The sequence below is a fragment of the Ictidomys tridecemlineatus genome, chromosome 11 (genome assembly GCF_052094955.1).
Source record: "Ictidomys tridecemlineatus isolate mIctTri1 chromosome 11, mIctTri1.hap1, whole genome shotgun sequence".
NCBI lineage: Eukaryota > Metazoa > Chordata > Mammalia > Rodentia > Sciuridae > Ictidomys > Ictidomys tridecemlineatus.
Window position 1 is genome coordinate 34,352,181 of NC_135487.1, and position 17,638 is coordinate 34,369,818.

The following is a 17,638-nucleotide window of genomic DNA, read 5'->3' on the forward strand; positions in this document are numbered from 1 at the left end:
CCTATTGTCTCATCAGCTCTGTAAGCCAGGTATAGAGTGGACAAATTTTGGGTTCACTTTCCCCCACCCCTCCCTACTTCTATGGGGAATCTGCTGACAAGCAAAACAGCCAACAGGCAGGCAGCATGCAGGAGCAGCGAGAGAGCTGGCAGCATTGTGACTCACAGGGGATGCTCAGACATACTTACGGCTCTAGCTAGAAAACCCTGTTAGTGGCAATTTATACTTGCTCTTTACCACAGCAGGCTGCAAGCCTCTTGGGAAGCAGCATACCTCTGGGCATCGCTGCACACTCAATATTAGATTTTATGGCTTCACACACAAAGATGGAGTACCTGGTTTATTCTGCATGGATCTCAACGGAAGAGGGTATGCCAGAAGGAACAAATGGTTAAGACTTTCCTTGCAAACACAACTTGTTGAAGGAGAGTTGTTTTTGAAACTAGGGAGAAAAAATGTAAGAAGATGGTGAAGAAAAAGAAACATGCTTAACTTCCCTGTTTTCACGATGAGAGGTGGGGGTTGGGGAGAGGTGTTGTGCTCTCATCAAGGGGTTGCTAGTTCCCCATCTGGAAGTGGACCACTCTTTAATTTGTCTGTCTGTGGGACCTTAATTCAGTACACTTGCAATCACTAAATGCTTCCACAGGTGGAAGGTCCCACAGTCAAGCTGTACCTTGGCCTTAATGTTGCCCTTGGCCTAGGAATTCTTAACCATCAAACTAGCTCAAAAGTGTTTGCCCCTTCAGCTCCCTGATAACTCCAGATGAGTTAAGGTTTGTGCAAACACAGACAGGCACTAGGCAAACACTGGGCGGTATCACTGCACAGAACTAGTAGTGAGTGCGCCAGCCCCACTGCAAGAGGCTGTGGTTGGGTGCTGATTTCACTAGGCCTTTAGTACTCCAGTGCTTCTAAAGCCACAATTGTCCCCTGTGTACCCGTCTCTAAGGCATGGCACAGTGTCAGACACATATCAGCCCCTGGAAACTGCACACTGAAATGGAAATGACATGAAAAGATGCACATACTGTCAGTGCAGTGTGTGTCACATAGAGTGCATACTCTGACAGAAAGGTGGCAGAGGAAGGCTATTCTGGCCTATGAATTCAGGTCGGTACTCTAATCAGTTCCCTGACACAGTTCCCCTATGACACAAAATGTTCTTAGCTTTCTAGCAAAAGACCAATTTGTTATGTTAGAGGAGGAAATGAGCCCTCTTCAATTTTCAGACAGAATCCAGCTGGTCTGGAGGCTCCCAGTCCTTGCCTTCCTCTTGGGCAGGCTCAGAGGCCCACATATGTGTAATTGGGGGAGGTAGAGGTGGAACAGGAGAAGCAGCACACTGCTGGGATCAAGAGACCAAGGTAGAAGTCCTGATTCACATATTACCAGACAGCACCTAGGCCAAGTGGCTTTGCCTCTTAGAGTCTCAATTTCCTCATCTGTAGAATAGATTTAAAAATACTCCTGCCTTGTCCACCTCACACGGTTGCTATAAAGACCCAATGATATAATTAAATATATAAATGTGCTTCAAAAAACATATGTGCATGCATAAGTATGTATACATACATATGAACACACAACAGAATTCAAAATCTTGATAGAAATACACAAAACAGTTAACTTCTACTACATTTAAAGGGTATGATTATGCACCAGGCACTGTGCTGGGAATTTTTTATCTGTCTCATTCTTACAATAATCCCTCAAAATAAATATTTTACTGTATTTCTGGTAAGGAAATAGGCTCAGAGTAGACAGCTGGTAGGCTAAGTAACCTACTGATGCCGAACATCCAGGTAATGGTTTCTCTGAGATTCAAACTCAATGCTGCCCCTTCAAGTCCAGGCCATTTCTAATCTGTGATAGTTACTCTGTGTGATGGGGTGATTTTTATTTTCTTCTTATTCATATTTTTCAGTATTCTATAAATTTTATGCAATTAATTTTTTAATTTTTATGCTATTATTTTTTAATATTTATTCTTAAGTTTTAGATAGACACAATATCTTTATTTTCCATTTATGTGGTGCTGAGGATTGAACCCAGTGCATAGCACATGCTAGGCAAGCGCTCTACCACTGAGCCACAACCCCAGCGCCTACGCTATTATTTTTTAAATCAAGTTTTATTTCTTAGTGAAATACATAATGATTTTTCTCTAATACATATTGGAATTTAGAATCTATGGTTTTTAAAATTGCAGCTAGATTTCTCTGTATTGAAATTCATCATTCAATGATGAAAAACTATTGGTTTGATAAATATATTAATTTTATAATTATGAAAAGCAACAAATGAAGAGGCTGGCAGTAAAGTTCAGTAACAGAGTATTCACTTAGTGTGCTTGAGGTTCTGGGTTAGATCCCTGATATCACAAGAAAACATAAAAACTGCTTTTATTTTTTTAAATACTACTTTTTATTATTTATTTATTTATTTATTTTTAAATATTTATTTTTTAGTTTTCGGCGGACACACATCTTTGTTTGTATGTGGTGCTGAGGATCGAACCCGGGCCGCACGCATGCCAGGCGAGCACGCTACTGCTTGAGCCACATCCCCAGCCCCTAAATACTACTTTTTAAAGGAGTTACTTTATAAAAAACAGACAAAGAAATGCCCTGAACATTGGAACCTGAGAGCTGTCTGTCGCTCCCACTCCTGCCTGAACTCTGGCCAGTAGTTCAGCTTCTCGGAGAGTCAGAGAACAAAATGGGTAAGAATAATGGGTGGGCTGCCCATGCCCTAAGGCTATTGTGAGGATCAAATAAGAAACCAGACAAAGCACGGTAATTATTCACTCAACCAATGCCGTATTTCCTGGGCACCTACTGATCCTTCAGTACTAGACAGTGAGAACATGAGGAACATACTACCTACTCTGGTAGCAGTAACACATATAACAATTTCAATATGGTAGGACAAGTGCTGTGACAGGGAAGTTCCAGGTGTGCAGAGCAGAAAAGAGGAATCTGACTAGCTGGACAACTGAAAGATGAGACAGCTAAGCTGGCACCTGAAGGGTAAGTGGGAACTGCCCAGGGTAGGGCTGAGACAGAGTGTCTCAGACTGAGGAAAAGCACCCTAAGGTCTGCAGGAGAGGCGCCATGGACGGTTAGGGCCACTGTGCATCGTTCAGGCCAGCTGAAGCATGACACATACAGGTGGAGTGATGAAAGATCAGATCATAAGCAGTCTCAGCATCATCAATAAGAATCAATGTTTCCATTCCTAGGCATGTTTATCTTGCTTTCTCTGTTAAAACGGGGATGCATGTTTTTATATGCATAAATACATTATGTATTTCATTTGTGAAATGTGTTAGCCAACAAATACTGATTATACTGGAAGTACAGCAGGTATTAAGGATACAGATCTAAGACTTAAACTGGCATCTGCCCAGGTAATGGCCCAGGGAACTCCTAGAGTGACAGGGAGTCCCATGGGGGTGGGAATGAGGCACATAGCAACAAGTTCTCTCCCTAGCAGGTCACCTTAAGGCCCACCTTCTGAAACAACTGGGTCATTTCTCTATAAAGCCTGATGAGCCAAGTACTTTCCCCCAAGCCACCAGCTCTGCACTCCATACTCTCACAAAGCCTATACAGAATTCACCAGCTGTCACATCTAAGTGGGTGATAACAAACTGGTCAGGTTCGACTAACATGCGTCTGCAAACAACTCCTGCTCTCCACCCACCCACTCAAGCTCTTTCAAGGTCCCAATCTGCCTGAGCATTTTCTTTAGCTATAGGGCCTTCTAGAGAAGGTAGAGTGGAGAGAGCAAGCTGAAGAGTATAACCACGAGCTTGGCTACCTCCTCAGGCATCAGTCAGCTGAGGGCCCAAACAAATGGCAAGCTGAAACAGTGGAAGGAAACTGAGGGCTGGAGCTGTGGCTTAGTGGTAGAGCACTTGCCTAGCTTGTATGAGGCTCTGGATTCAATCCCCAGCACCAAAACCCAAAACAGAAAACAAACAAACAATAAATGAAACTAAGGAATTAAAGGATATGGAACAGACACTCTCAGAGAGGAGGCCACGGCTAAGCCATGTGAGACAGAGGAAGAGGCAACACACAGGCTGGGGAGACTGACCCAGATCATTTACTACTTTGAAATGGCAGCAGTAGTTACAGTGCACTCTATCATCAGTAGGACTTACAGTGTACACAGTCACCACAGGCCAGGCAATGTCTAATTGTGAAATGAGGAACATACTACAGACTCTATACTATATACACTCACTCATTTAATCTTCATAACTTTATAGGGCAAGCTAATTATTGCCCACATTTTGCAGATGAAGAAACTGAGATACAAAGAGATAGGATGGTTTGCCCTTGGTCACATTTGCCCACGTTACAGAGCTGGGACTTAAGATTAGACAGTCTGGCTCAGAAGTCAAGCTTTCAACCATTATACTGTACTTTAACATGAGGTCTGCCCTTAACACTGAAAGGCAGGAGGGGTAGCCAGTGAAAGTCAGCCATCAATGAGGATGCTGTTGTTTATAAACCTTGGCCCAGAGCTTCCCTACTGATGTGCTATGAATAAGACACTTATCCCTCATCAGGCCTCTAGTCCCTGGGCTCACAGTTCATGCAGCCAAACACTACCATTTTCTCCCAGGTGCTCTGATGTCAAAAAGCTGGGGGTGCTGGGGATATAGCTCAGATGGTAGAGTGCTTGCCTTGCATGCATAAGGCCCTGGGTGAAATCTCTAGCACCACACACACACACACACAAAATTGGGCAGCACTGCTTTAGTTTACATAAATACAAGGCTTTATTACCACATCCTCTTTATTAGTCTAAATGCTAATCTAGTTGGGTGTGGTGGCACATATCTGTAATCCCAGCAACCAATGAGGCTGAGGCAACAGAATCGCAAGTACGAAACCAGCCTCAGCAACTTAGTGAGATACTAAGCAATTTAGTGAAACCCTGTCCCAAGTATAAAAAGGAGTGGGGATATGACTCAGTGGTAAAGTGCCCTTGGGTTAAATCCCTGGTATCAAAAAAAAAAAAGAAAGAAAGAAAGAAAAAAGAAAGTCGTGCTCTGAGATAACTTTATATTTGTATTCTGTCATATATGGAATATAAGCTACAAACCAAAGTCCGACCACAATATTTCATGGCAGTCTGGATATTAGGTGCAAGCCCACACTATTCTCCTAACTGACCTGGTGGTTGGCTGATGTGGTTTCTAATGGCATCATTACTTTGTAGGAGCCAAGGAAAGGGCACATTTAAGCAGAAGCCAATCAATTTAACATGATTAGTGCAAGGAGCCACAGGTAAAATCAGCTCAGTCAAAAGACCATCTGTTAAGTGAGATTCCGTGGAGCTAAAGTGTTACTCCTTTTGCCCAGGAAGGCTAGACAGCCTCATGCACACTTCGGGATCTCACTCAGTTGTGGTAAATCCAGCATGAGGTCTGCCCAGGGTCTGGGTGGCAAGCCACAACAAGCCTAATCAGGGCTGGGGTATTGAGATTTCCAGAGGTCAAAGGTCTAGATTAATGCCCATCTTCTCCTTCTGTTCTGATTTTGGGATCCTAGCAGTCTTCAGAGCCACACTGCATTTTGTGCCAGAAGGAGTGTCAAGAAGTACATGGAAGTGGGGAAATGAAGCAGAACTGGACTTGTGTGAGAAGTAGATAAAAACATAGGCTGCTATAGATCACCAAGCTCATAAATATGGCCTAAAGACCCTTCAATACCTGGTCCCTGTCTTTTTTCTACCCTCAACAATCAACAATTATCCTTTTACATGAAAACGAAAAATAGCAGCTCCTTCAGCCTGCAGTTGAAACAATCCTATGGGTACTGGGAATTTAACACAGTGTACTTTACCACTGAGCTACATCCCCATCCCCTACTCCCCACTTTTTGAGACAGTCTCATTAAGTTGCCCAGGTTGACCTCAAACTTGTGATCCTCCTGCCTCAGCCTCCTCAGTTAGGATTACAGGCATGAATCATAACATCCAGCCATCAAGGACAGTCTTACATGAAAATGGCACTTTAAAAAAAACTGTGAGTGTATAGCAGTGAAGAATACATTGGCCACTAGCACAGTTCAGTGTCATTGCCTAATGCTAAGGCACTCACAGCTTCCTGTCACTCTGCAACATTAAATAGCATCTTATTTAGCACTATCATGAAAATCCTCCTGACTTTGCAGATTCCCTAGAAGCATTTCTGCATAGCACATTTGTGAACTACTGTTCTAGGCAATGAGGAGGGACTAGGGACCATGGAGGATGTGCCTAGGGCTATCACACTGGCAGTGACGTGTAGAACAAATTGCAGGCTGGGGACAGACAGGAGACTGAGTGAGGCTACTACAACCACACAGAAGAAGGCCAAAAAGTCCTATAGCTGGGGCAGGGATAGCAGGGATAGAAGCTAAGAGAAAGGCAAAGCATGTTTCAGTTGGCAGAAGAAAACCACAGAGGCAGAACTAGTCTGTGTCCTGCCAAACGACTGAACACAGTAGAGGAGCAAAGGCTACTAGTCTCCTTGAAGAAGGGGACAGTGTATAATTCCTCTCTATCCTTACTACCTAATATGCAGTCAGGCACAGAGGGAGTCCTCACATGTTTATGAATATATGCTTTTTAACCAAAATGAGGTAACCATAAGAAGAATATTGCTATCAGAGAAGGGGAGAACACAGCCTGGGGATGGGGAGCAGGGGGAGACAGTGGTATCACCGAGAAACTTCAGATATAGATGTGTGACACAAAGTTGCAAGGACGATGGAAACTCAGAGACCAGGCTAAAACCATTTCACTCAACTCTCATCTGGCACATCTATAAATAAGACATGCTTTATAACCTTCCAGGTATCACAAAACCTCAGGTCAGAGTAGAACACAGAACATTTCAAAATGTCATCTTATGTGTCATACATTAGTTTAAAAACAAACAGAAGAGATACAACAGAATTATTAGCAATGGTCCCCTGGGAATGAGATTGGCTGAGTACAAGAATTTCACATTTTATATTTCTGCTGTATTTGATTCTGGTTTGCTATGATGTACTTGTTTTTCTGTTGTACTTAAAAGTAATAAATATGTTTTATTTACTGCATGGTTTTCTTTATGAACCTCTGTTATTCTGAGGAAATGTGCTCCTCCTTACTAAGCACCTGTCTTAGACATGCCAGGCTGCTTGGCTAAGTCCAGCTGCCCAACTAAATACTGAAAACCATCAACTGCTTAGCTGATCTCAGGCCCACCTCTTCCTCTAGAAATATCAGATAATTTCAATGCTGATATTTGACATTTCAAAGGATAAGTGAAATGTCCACCCAATCTCCTTTTAAATAAATTTTTTAGCTGGAGTTGGACACAAACCTTTATTTTTTATTTATTTTATGTGATGCTGAGGATCGAACCTAGTGCCTCACACGTGCTAGGTGAGCACTCTACCACCCAGCCACAACCCCAACCCTCCACACAATCTTACCTATGGGTTTTCCCAACTTTTGAGCAGTGGTCTTCAGTGAACGTGAAATTCCAAAGGAAACAATGCTGCTGTTGGATGGGTTCACTGGCTTCTGCACAGAGCTGACCTTCAGTTCTCCGCCTGCTTCATCTTATCTGGCACAAAAATCTTTAAGCAGAAGTAGAAAGGATTATCAAAACGCTGACTTCTCTAAGAGGCCCAGAGAAGACAGAGATCTACCCATGTGTCCCCCAGTCCTGCTAGTTACCCCAGGAAGTAGACAGGCACATGGCAGTCACAGACATCTCCAAGCTCTAAAAGTCAACAGGTGAATATCTGAAAATGCTGACACTAAGCACTGGAAGATTTAATGGGACTTTGGGTAAAATTTTTCATTTTTTGTTTCTACTGTAGAATTCTAGGTCCCCAAAGATGTAACTGGGCCAGAATGACAGAAATGGACCCCTCTGTCCACTTTGAGAAGTCTTATGCAGAAGGTAAAAGCTGACACTTCTGTGCTGCCTATCTTTTAGAGACAAGTGAACTCTGTCTTCATCTCCTAGTGGCCTGGCTCAAGTCTCATAGATAAGAAGTAACAGCACCAGAAGATAAAGCAGATGCAGGCGACTCAAATGGAAACAAGGTTTTGTGCCAAGTGTGTAATTTTTGCTAGTTTCCAATGTAATGACTTAAATTTTCTGTATGTCCACTGCTATTTTTAATCCCATGGCTCTAGCTATCATGTTGAGTTGTTTTGTCAACTTCTCTCTATTAAATAAATATTTACTTCCCCCTTTCCTGGGAAAAAGCTCTGAAAATGCAGTTTAAAATCTGAATTCTAGGCCTTACTGCCAAAAACTTTTTAAAGGCTTTCTAATTTGAAGCTGGAAGTGTTTCATCATTTTACCTTGAACTACATGTCCCCAGTTGGATGTGTCCTTAACCCCTACCCACGGCTTCCTTCCTCCTGATTTCTTTCTGCTCTGTCAAATTACATCATTCTGCCAGTTACCCAGCCACAGAACTTTTATGTCATTTCCAGTATCTCTTTCTTCTCCATCTGCATAAACTCCAAATGCTAACACTGTCAGGCTTTCCCTGACTCTTATATTCAGCTTCTTGAAAAATAACTCCTACTCATCTTTCAAGGCCCAGGACAGTTCCAGAAAGCATCCCTGTAAGTTGCAGAAGCACCTTTACCTTGTTTCTAATTCACCCAGCATTTCATGGACAATACAGAATTCCATTACAACACAGCTGGCTATACACAAGCATGTGTGGCCTTCCCAAGGGGCTATAAGTTCCTCAAAGGCAGGGGTTATTTTTTTACCTCTGTATTTCCAGCATTTAACACAGTATCTGGCACCAAAGGGCTCAATGAATCTGAATAAACTATGTCATCCTCAAAATATCTCTGTATTGTCCCTTAGAGCCATTAACACATTGGGTAGTCCTGCCTATTGTGCTTTTTATTCCCAAACCTCTTAGACCAAATGAAATGGGTTATTCTCTCTCTTGTTGCCACCCCCACACTTCCAGTGAAGGCCTTGTACACCTTTGAACTTCTAACTCTTTGCTTTTAGTCTTGCCATTCGGTCCCTTCTCGTTGCCTTTCTTAGGAGTTGGCAATTTTTTTCTGCAAGGGGATACAGTAAATATTTTATGCTTTGTATCATGCGGTCTTTTTAGCAATTGCTCAATCTTATCTTCAAAGAGGAAAAGCATTATATATTGAATGTAAATAAATGACTGTAGCCATATGCTAATAAAACTTATCAATACTGAACTTTGAATTTCATATACTTTCCTTGTGTCACAAATATTGACTTATTACCCCCAGCCATTAAAAAATGTAAAAAACATCCTTAGCTGAAAGTTCATACAAAAACAGGGGGCAAGCCAGCTGCGGACTATGGGCCATAATGTGCTAACAACAGGCCTACAGTAGAAAAGAAACAAAAATGAAACTCAGAACTCCTTTATGAACTTTGTATTATTCTGCCATTTGGAGCCACCCTGGGGCTGTGGAAGTAGAACACACATGGGCTTTCGAGTATGAGGTCTGGGATGCTAATTCTGGCCCTATAATCTACTACCAAAGTAGTCTTGGACATAATTTTTTTTCTGGGACATAATTAACTGCTTTTGACTTCAATGTCATCATCTATAAAATAGAAGCAATAATATACCTGTTGTGAGAATTAAGCCAGTTTGTGTATATTAAGCTCATGGCACCAATGCCTGGCATTGGTTGATTCTAGCTTGTAATAAGGCTTCTCCAGATCAACTGTGGCTCTGGGAAGCAACCCTGCCACTCTGTAAGCCACACCGGGCAGTAGGAGAGAACAAAGCGATAGCCAAGCACAAAGCCAGAGAGACAGACATTGGTTGTTTTCAGACACATGGTGAAGATTCTAAGGGCCCAGTTAGCCCTTAGAATTCCTCTACTACCATTCCTAATTCTGTTGGGCCACTTTTCCTCCTTAGCAAGAACTTTTGACTTGCAGGGTGCTTAACCCCTCTTAGCATGCTCACCAAATATCTAGGCGAGCCCTGAAACCTTTCTTCATTCCTGCATCTCTTCCTTTTGGTCTGGGGAAATTCAGACCAAACACACACAGACTGGCCTGTAGCTGGGTCTTAAATAGGCTGTGCCTAGCTGGGCACCCAGTGCTCTCTCCATCCTTCATGAACTTCCTGTTGTACTGAAAATGGACTTTCGCCAGAGCGCAAGAACTAGACTTGCTATGGGAGTTTTAGAGCCCAAACCCCCAAAGTATACAAACAAGGGACATCACATTACTTTTAAGACAGAAAACATCAGTGTGGCACAGAAAAGGCTAAGGCTTAAGGTATTTTCATCCTTGTTTCAAAACCTCTAAGGGTGCCACTGTCTCTGGAATACAGGAGCTCCACTGCGGTTTCCCCAGTGTTGCCCAGACCAGCCCTCCTGTATTCTGCTTTCCTCTCCCTTCCTCCACCTGCAGTCCAGCCAAAGGGGCTGTTTCTTATTACCCTAAACAATTTCCAGCCTCCCGCCGTTGTACATAATTCAATTACAGTACTTAAAAAGCTTTATTACACATCTTCCCCTAGACTGAGCTAAGGACAGGGAGGAGATTATGTCCGAGTCAGCTCAGGGTTCCCTATACCTACTGGAAGCCTGGCATGGGGCAAACACTTAATAAATGTTAATGAATGAATCAAACTTCTGAAGTTTTCTCCCGTTAAACTGTTTTAGACTCTTATTAGCAGACTAGCACAGTCTGGGTCACTGCCAAGAAGTAGAAAAACCAAAGAGAAAGAAAAGAAGCATAACCAATGTGATCCAAGCGATGGAAAATAGGTTTTACGGGTTCGGTGAAAGCAGCCCAGGCTGTTTAGCCTGGAGAAGAGATGATGAGGCCTAACTGGATTCTAGGTTTAAGTACAGAAAAGGTTCTCATGAGAAAAATCTTGATCTCCTCTTCCCTTTATAATAAGAAGAAACTTTTCCATATTCATGGAAAAGGAAATAATAAGAACTAGCTTAAGATAAGACCAGGGGGGTTTAACCTGGATAAAAGAACCAGATTAGGCACAATTTTTCCAGAGATACTGCATTATTTTTGGCAAGTGAACTGGAGGAGTCTTGCTTAACACTTTTGCTAAAAGCTGTGCAAAAGGAAACAAATATGCCATCTGGTCCTGTTTACTGTGGAGAGACATGGGAGAAAACTCAAGTCAGGTGAGATTTTCTAATAAGCCACTGACTTTTTTTTCAGTATTGGGGATTGAACCGTGGGTGCTTTACAACTGAGCTATATTCCAGTCCTTTTAATTTTTTTATTTTGAGACAGGCTCTCACTAAGTGGTCAAGGATGGAAACTGGCAAAACTTTTGCCTCAGCCTCCAGATTGCACACAGCAAGCCACACTTTTATTGACTCTTTTCCTACAGGCACTTATTCTGGTGTCATGATTTGTAACCCTGTGACAGAATAATCCAACGTTTCCAAGTTTCACTAATAGGGCAATGGAAAGAGTGAAGGCAGTGACATCAGAGTGAAATGGTAGGAGAAATGAATATATTGTCTATAAAAACAGTGCTAAAACTGACATTAATATAATTTGAATTATTATAATTAAAGCTAACATTCATTCAGTACCTACCACATGCCAGGTAGCATTCATATCCCTCCCCCATTTTACAGATGAAGAAACAGACTAGGCAAGGTTAAATAACTTGCTGAAGTCATACAGCTACACAGTGACAGAGGCAGGACACAAATCCAGGCAGTCCAACTCTAGAGTCTACACCTTACTTATTGTCTTCCTACAGGAAGAGAGGCTGGATCTTGAACCTTAAGATCTCTGAATTCAGGTCCCTTAATCTGCTCCAAGTCAGGAAGGGCAAAGCAATACATGACAGTTAGCAGGAGTCAAGGCCTCAGAAGTGAAACCCAATCTCCCCTGTTACAGAGAAAGAAATTGAGACTAAGGACTCAGATGAGGATAAGCAGATCAGGGCTTGAATGCCAGTTTCTTATTTCCTATTTCTCTTTCCTCCATTACAGATTCTTGTTGAAATGTGAGGAAATGATGCAATACAATGTGTCATATGCGTTGCTTCCCCAGAAGATTTCTGGAACAAACTGCCAATTGCACATCAGAACCCTTGCCTGAATTACAAGGGTACTCATAGCCTCTCTAAACTCATTTTAAGATTCTACTAGTTAAGGACAATAGTGCACTGACTTATGGTATTGCAGGAGCTGCCAAAATGCTCACATATTAACCCAATCAAGCAAACCTAGACCAAGCACCTTCCAAACTGTGGCTCACAATTTAAGGCCCCTCACTGATGTCCCTATTCTGGGTTCTTTGCTCCAGACAGCCCCAGTCATGGCACCTAGAACCCTGCAGCAAGAGGGAAAAATTGTCAGCCTTTGAATCTAACCCTCGTAGGTCTGAACCAAGCTATGCCACTTACTAGCTACCTGACCTTGGGAAAATCACTTTAATCTTTCTGAGGTCTGGTTTTTTCATCTTTAAATTGGGGGATATTGCAGGGATTGTGAGGATTAAATAAATTATAGTGTGTAAAGCATGTGGCACATTGCAAACCACAAAGCAGACACCTGATAAATATTAGTGTTCTTTCCACGCCTCCCTACATTTGTCCACAATCCACCATTATTTCCCCTCCTCACCAGCTCTCCTTCTTTCCCCTGGCACACTTACACACACGCTGGGCATCTCTGCCTCTAGACCATCCTTCAAGCTGCTCCTTCTCCCACCCAGCATAAATTCCCCACCTTCAGGAATCCTCTGGTCAAAATGGGATTGATTTTTCCTTCTCTCAAACTCCCACTTTGTTTACATTCCTTACTACATTTACCACAGTCAGTCTGCTTTCAGTTATTTATGTACTTATCTATCTTCCCAATGACACTGCAGGGAGAAAGCTTGGAGAAGACAATTACTTACAAGAGGGCAGGAAATGTGTTGTTGTCCTCTGTGTATATTTCTCAACAGCAGGGGCTTGTACATGGCAAGAGCACAATATGTTCTTGCTGAATTGGATCTCTCCGCCCAAGACTGGGATTCTTTATACAAAAATCCAGGACTGAATTTTTTCCCAAAATAATTACTGCCTAACTAAGTAAACAGGCAATTTTAAAAATTTATTCATTTATTGAGTATTTACCATGTGCCTCAATACTATACATTGACATTTATTCCTATGCCTAAACTAAGATCCACTAATACTCATGTGGATTTACTTTATTCCTTTCTCCATTTCCCCACCCCCGTGGTACTGGGAATTGAACCCAGGACCTTACACATGCTAGAGAAGTGCTCTACCATTGAGCTACATCTGCATCGCCTTTTTTGTTTGTTTTGAGCTAGGATCTTGATAAGTTGTCCAGGCTAGCCCTGAACTTAGATCCTCCTACTTCAGCCTCCTAAAGATGGGATGACAGGCAGGTGCTACCAAGTCTGGCCCTTTTTTCATTCTTCCAACATACTCAGGACTCCTCTTGTTATATTTTTCAGCATGCATGGAGCCACTGTTGGGAGGATGTCTTTTACTCCCACAGGAAGGCAGATTTGGGAGCAAGTTCTTTGGAGAACTGTTCCACTCCACTGGGTAGGAGATGACTGCCATTAAAACCACACTAAACATCAGATCCGTGGGATCAGAAAACAGATCTGAGTGATTTCAATCTGCCTCAGTTTCCTAGTCTACAAAATAGTTTAAAGTACTAAAAACATTGTCAGCACACAGCACTCAATAAACATAGATATTATAATAATAATGTAGTGCTGAGTGTGGTAGTACATACCTGTAATACCAGCTACTCAAGAGGCTGAGGCAGGAAGATCACTTGAATTCAGGAATTCAAGGCCAGCCTGGGTAACATATAGAAACTTTATCTCAAAAAACTAAAATAAATAAACATTAAAATTATTTTTAAAAATCTCAATGTAGTAAATTGGAAAGAAAAAAAAAGGACATTTCACTTCTACAATTATCTCTACCCCATGACTGATTTCTTATGTAATGTAATTTCTTAAGTCTTTCCCCATTTCTGGGTCTTTTCCCATCTGTAAAATGAAAGTGGTAGAACCAGATGGTTCCCAAGCTCCTCCTACCTGATGTATATTTTTCTGTGATCAACAAAGAATCTTTGGTTCCATATGCTGAGGCTGTTGGCAAGGAAAAATGGAATTTGTAGTTGCTGGTCCCCAGATGGGATAGAATGCTGTTTACCAAGGCCAAGGGCAGAGCAACTGATTAGTCAGCCACCTGTGAGCTTTCCCCTGCATGAACTATAGCAGCAACCCTGTGGGTCTCTGAACAGAGTATGACCTCCCTCCCAACAAAACTCACAGCAAAAGCAAGACAAGAGCCAGAAAAAACAACAGCAGTGGCTCATGCAGAATCCCTGCACTTTCAGGCCTTTGATGCCTGTAACTAGGACATCATTAATCTAAACTAGGGCCCTCCTTAGCCACAAAGAGAAGGAAAACAAAGTCCTCTTCTGAACCTGAAAGCTCATAAAACAAAGACCAAAGCGAGTAAATAGGAAATGTCACTGACTCACTTAACCACAACATTGCAGATGCCTACTGTGTGCCAGCCCTGAACCAGGCAGAGGAGGAATGAAAGAGACAGTCCCTTGTCTGTATGGGGTGACATACCAAAGGCAGACTGTGATGAGAACTCAGTCAGAAATTCAGCCTCTGCTACAGAAGTCAGGAAGGGGAGCAACTAATCCCGCAGGAGGATAAGATGCTTCACTAAGGAGATCACATGAAATATTGGTCTTTTTTTTTTTTTTTTTTTTTTTTTTTTTTAACATTTATTTATTTTTTCTTAGTTCTCGGCGGACACAACATCTTTGTTGGTATGTGGTGCTGCTGAGGATCGAACCCGGGCCGCACGCATGCTAGGCGAGCGCGCTACCGCTTGAGCCACATCCCCAGCCCTGAAATATTGGTCTTGAAAGATGAGAAGAAGCAGGGAATGCAAGCAAAGGCTGGAGCAGGAATATGCAAAGAGTGTTTGAAGAACAGAGATAGTTTATTTTGACTGGGGCAAAGGGTGAAACAAAGAGAAACAGGGCATAAAAGAGGTTGGGAACAGATTATGGGGTCTTGTGTACGAGGCTGAAGAGTCTAAACTATACAGTATTTCATATGTAATCCCTATTAAGTCTTTTCCCATCTCTGGGCCTTTGTGGCAGTGAAGTCCACAAAGGTTTCTGAGCAGAGATACAATACAATCAGAACAGTGTCTCAGGGAGATCATATGGGCACACATGAAGAAGATGCAAAAGGAACTATATTACTGAATTATTATGGAACCACATAATAGGAGGCCACACACTTTCTAAGCATGTGCTGCAATCCAACAGCTCCTGTTAGAGAAGCTTCTCTCTCCCATCGTTTGTCTTCATGCAATATGAGTTGATGAGCCCCCCAACCATCAAAATCTGCACTAGAGTAACAAGACTCCCAAAGTCAAGATCCCAGCTACTTCTCTGCAATACAGAAGAGTAAAGCTGAGGTGGGAAGATTGAAGGGTGAAAGGTAGAGAGAGGGTACCAAATCCTCCAGCTGGCTCGGTTCCATATAAAAACTCTGGGTCTCTTCTTCACATTACTCCCAGCCTATCTCTCTTTAGAGGGGCTGAAGCTAAGGATAGCCAGCTGAAGGCACCTGGCTGATGGCTGAGGATCCAGTGAGACACTATATACCAACTGCCCACATGGGCAGCAGTCAATAAGTATTAGTTCCCTCCCCATGCCACAAGGTCAGTTACACCTGTAAATCCCACTGAGGCTTCAAGGCTCAGGCCTTATCAACTCTTCTTTCAGAGCCCCTCTAGAGTACTCCAGACCAAAACGGCCCAGTTTACAGGAATCACATATTCAGTACCCATTGCATGACAGGTGGTATACTAGATGACTTACATATAACCCTATTCAATCTTCACAGTGGCCTTATTATGCCCATTTTAGAGAAAAGAAACAAGCTCTGAGAAGGGAAATGACTTGCCCAAGGACACACATCTAGGAAGTGGCAAAGGTGAAATTTGAACCCAGGGCTGCCTGATCCCAAAGCCAAGCACTTTCAACAACACTTCATTTCTGTCATCTGCAAAAGGCCTCTGATCTTCCACTGAGTGTCCTACAGGTAGCCTGGAAGTTCTCTAAGGAAAGAGACTGGGCCTGACGCTATGACCACTCCCCATTGGACAATCACCTGCAGATGGCAAGGCTTTAAATATTGTATTATGAAATAAATGAAAACAGTTAAATTTCAAACAATGTAGTAAGCACAGTTCATAAATTCCTCATATGAAAAACTATTCATGATGTTGGACTGCCTGAGCCCTGAGCCCTGCAATAAGCTTGCCCTGTTCTGTTCCCTGATTAGGACTGAGGCTAATACCGGTCACAGGTAGAGCTCTAAACCTCAGACACCGACAGTGATCCGACCTGTCACAACCTAAACCCCGACAGACCCTAGGCACAGGCTGAGCCCTGACTGGGACACAAACTGAGCCTTGGTCTTGGCATAGACGCAGCCCCGACAGGTCTTAAATGAGCCCTGAAAACCGTCCTAAAAGAGCGTCCCCTTCGCCTGTCCTTTAGCAGAAGAATCGGGTCGTGACCTCTAGCCGCTCTGAGGCCCTGACTGCCTCCTCCCTCCCAGGAACACCGACTCACTCCAGACCCCCGCCCCGTGTTGCTCAGAGGGACATCTGCTGTCTCGCTTTTACCTTAGCTGACCACAGCGGGAGCGGTGGCGCGCACCCCCACCTGCAGGTCTCTCTGCCGAGAACGCGGAAGAGGCGGTGCTAGACCCGGGGGGAGGGCCCCAAGCAGAGAGGGGCGTGAGGGGGCGGTGCTGCGCTTGCGCCCTAATGGCCACAAAGCGGGGCGCGACCTGAGTATCTGCGCATGCGTGACATGCAAAGGGCAGGGAGAGTTCTGGCTTAGGGGTGGGGCTTAGCTGAGTTCCGCGCTTTCTTTTCCTAGTTTTAACATCCGGAAGCCACTGAAGGGCCTGGAGGGGTGAGACCTGGCAGACGCAGGTTTAATCAGTTTTTACTGAACTCTTCTGCATGCCTGAAAGGAACTTTAAATGATTTTTATATATGAATAAATGCTGCTAGTCTTTTCTAAAACGGGCTAATTCTGTAAAATTTCTTTAAAACTATGGATGCCTAGAATTTCACTTCTGTTTGAGTAAAACATTACCTCCATTAGTAAAAAACAAACAAACAAAAAAAACAAGGGAGCTGGGGTTGTGGCTTAGTGGTAGAACACTTGTCTAGTACATGTGAGGCACTGGGTTTGATCCTCAGCACCACATTAAAAAATAATAAAGGTATTGTGTTCATCTACAACTAAAGCATATTTTTTAAAAACAAAATTTTTAAAAGTTTGTTTCTTATAGAAAAACAACTGTAAAAGGACTAATGCCGCAACCAACCTTGTCACGACACTTCCCTAGGCTGCAGGTGCCATGAGAGGACAGTGTTTACTTGGATTTAATTCAGGTTCTGACGCTCAGTGTTTCCTTCTTTGTAAGATGGAAGTAAACATCCCTTCCCTGCCTGACTCAGCTTGTAGTGAAGGTCTGGTGAGCAATGCTACTGAAAGAGCTTCCTGGGGGTTG

At 42.9% G+C, this 17,638-nt stretch overlaps 1 protein-coding gene across 5 annotated transcripts in view; it reads right to left on the bottom strand.

The window, feature by feature from the left end:
- Nucleotides 1-17,359, bottom strand: part of Mknk1 (MAPK interacting serine/threonine kinase 1) — a 43,402-nt gene extending 26,043 nt beyond the window's left edge. The window contains exons 1-3 of one of the 5 annotated variants that reach the window (XM_078026202.1): nucleotides 16,737-17,353; nucleotides 7,485-7,631; nucleotides 336-442 (exon numbers count right to left, since the gene is read on the bottom strand). In XM_078026202.1, coding sequence (XP_077882328.1) covers nucleotides 336-351 — 16 coding nt within the window. In that variant the 5' untranslated portion in view covers nucleotides 352-442; nucleotides 7,485-7,631; nucleotides 16,737-17,353. Of the gene's footprint in view, nucleotides 1-335; nucleotides 443-7,484; nucleotides 7,632-13,791; nucleotides 13,812-14,101; nucleotides 14,320-16,736 lie in introns of those variants that run through there. The other 4 variants (XM_078026204.1, XM_078026203.1, XM_078026206.1 and 1 more) reach the window with 4 other exon arrangements.
- Between the last annotated feature and the right edge of the window lie 279 nt (nucleotides 17,360-17,638).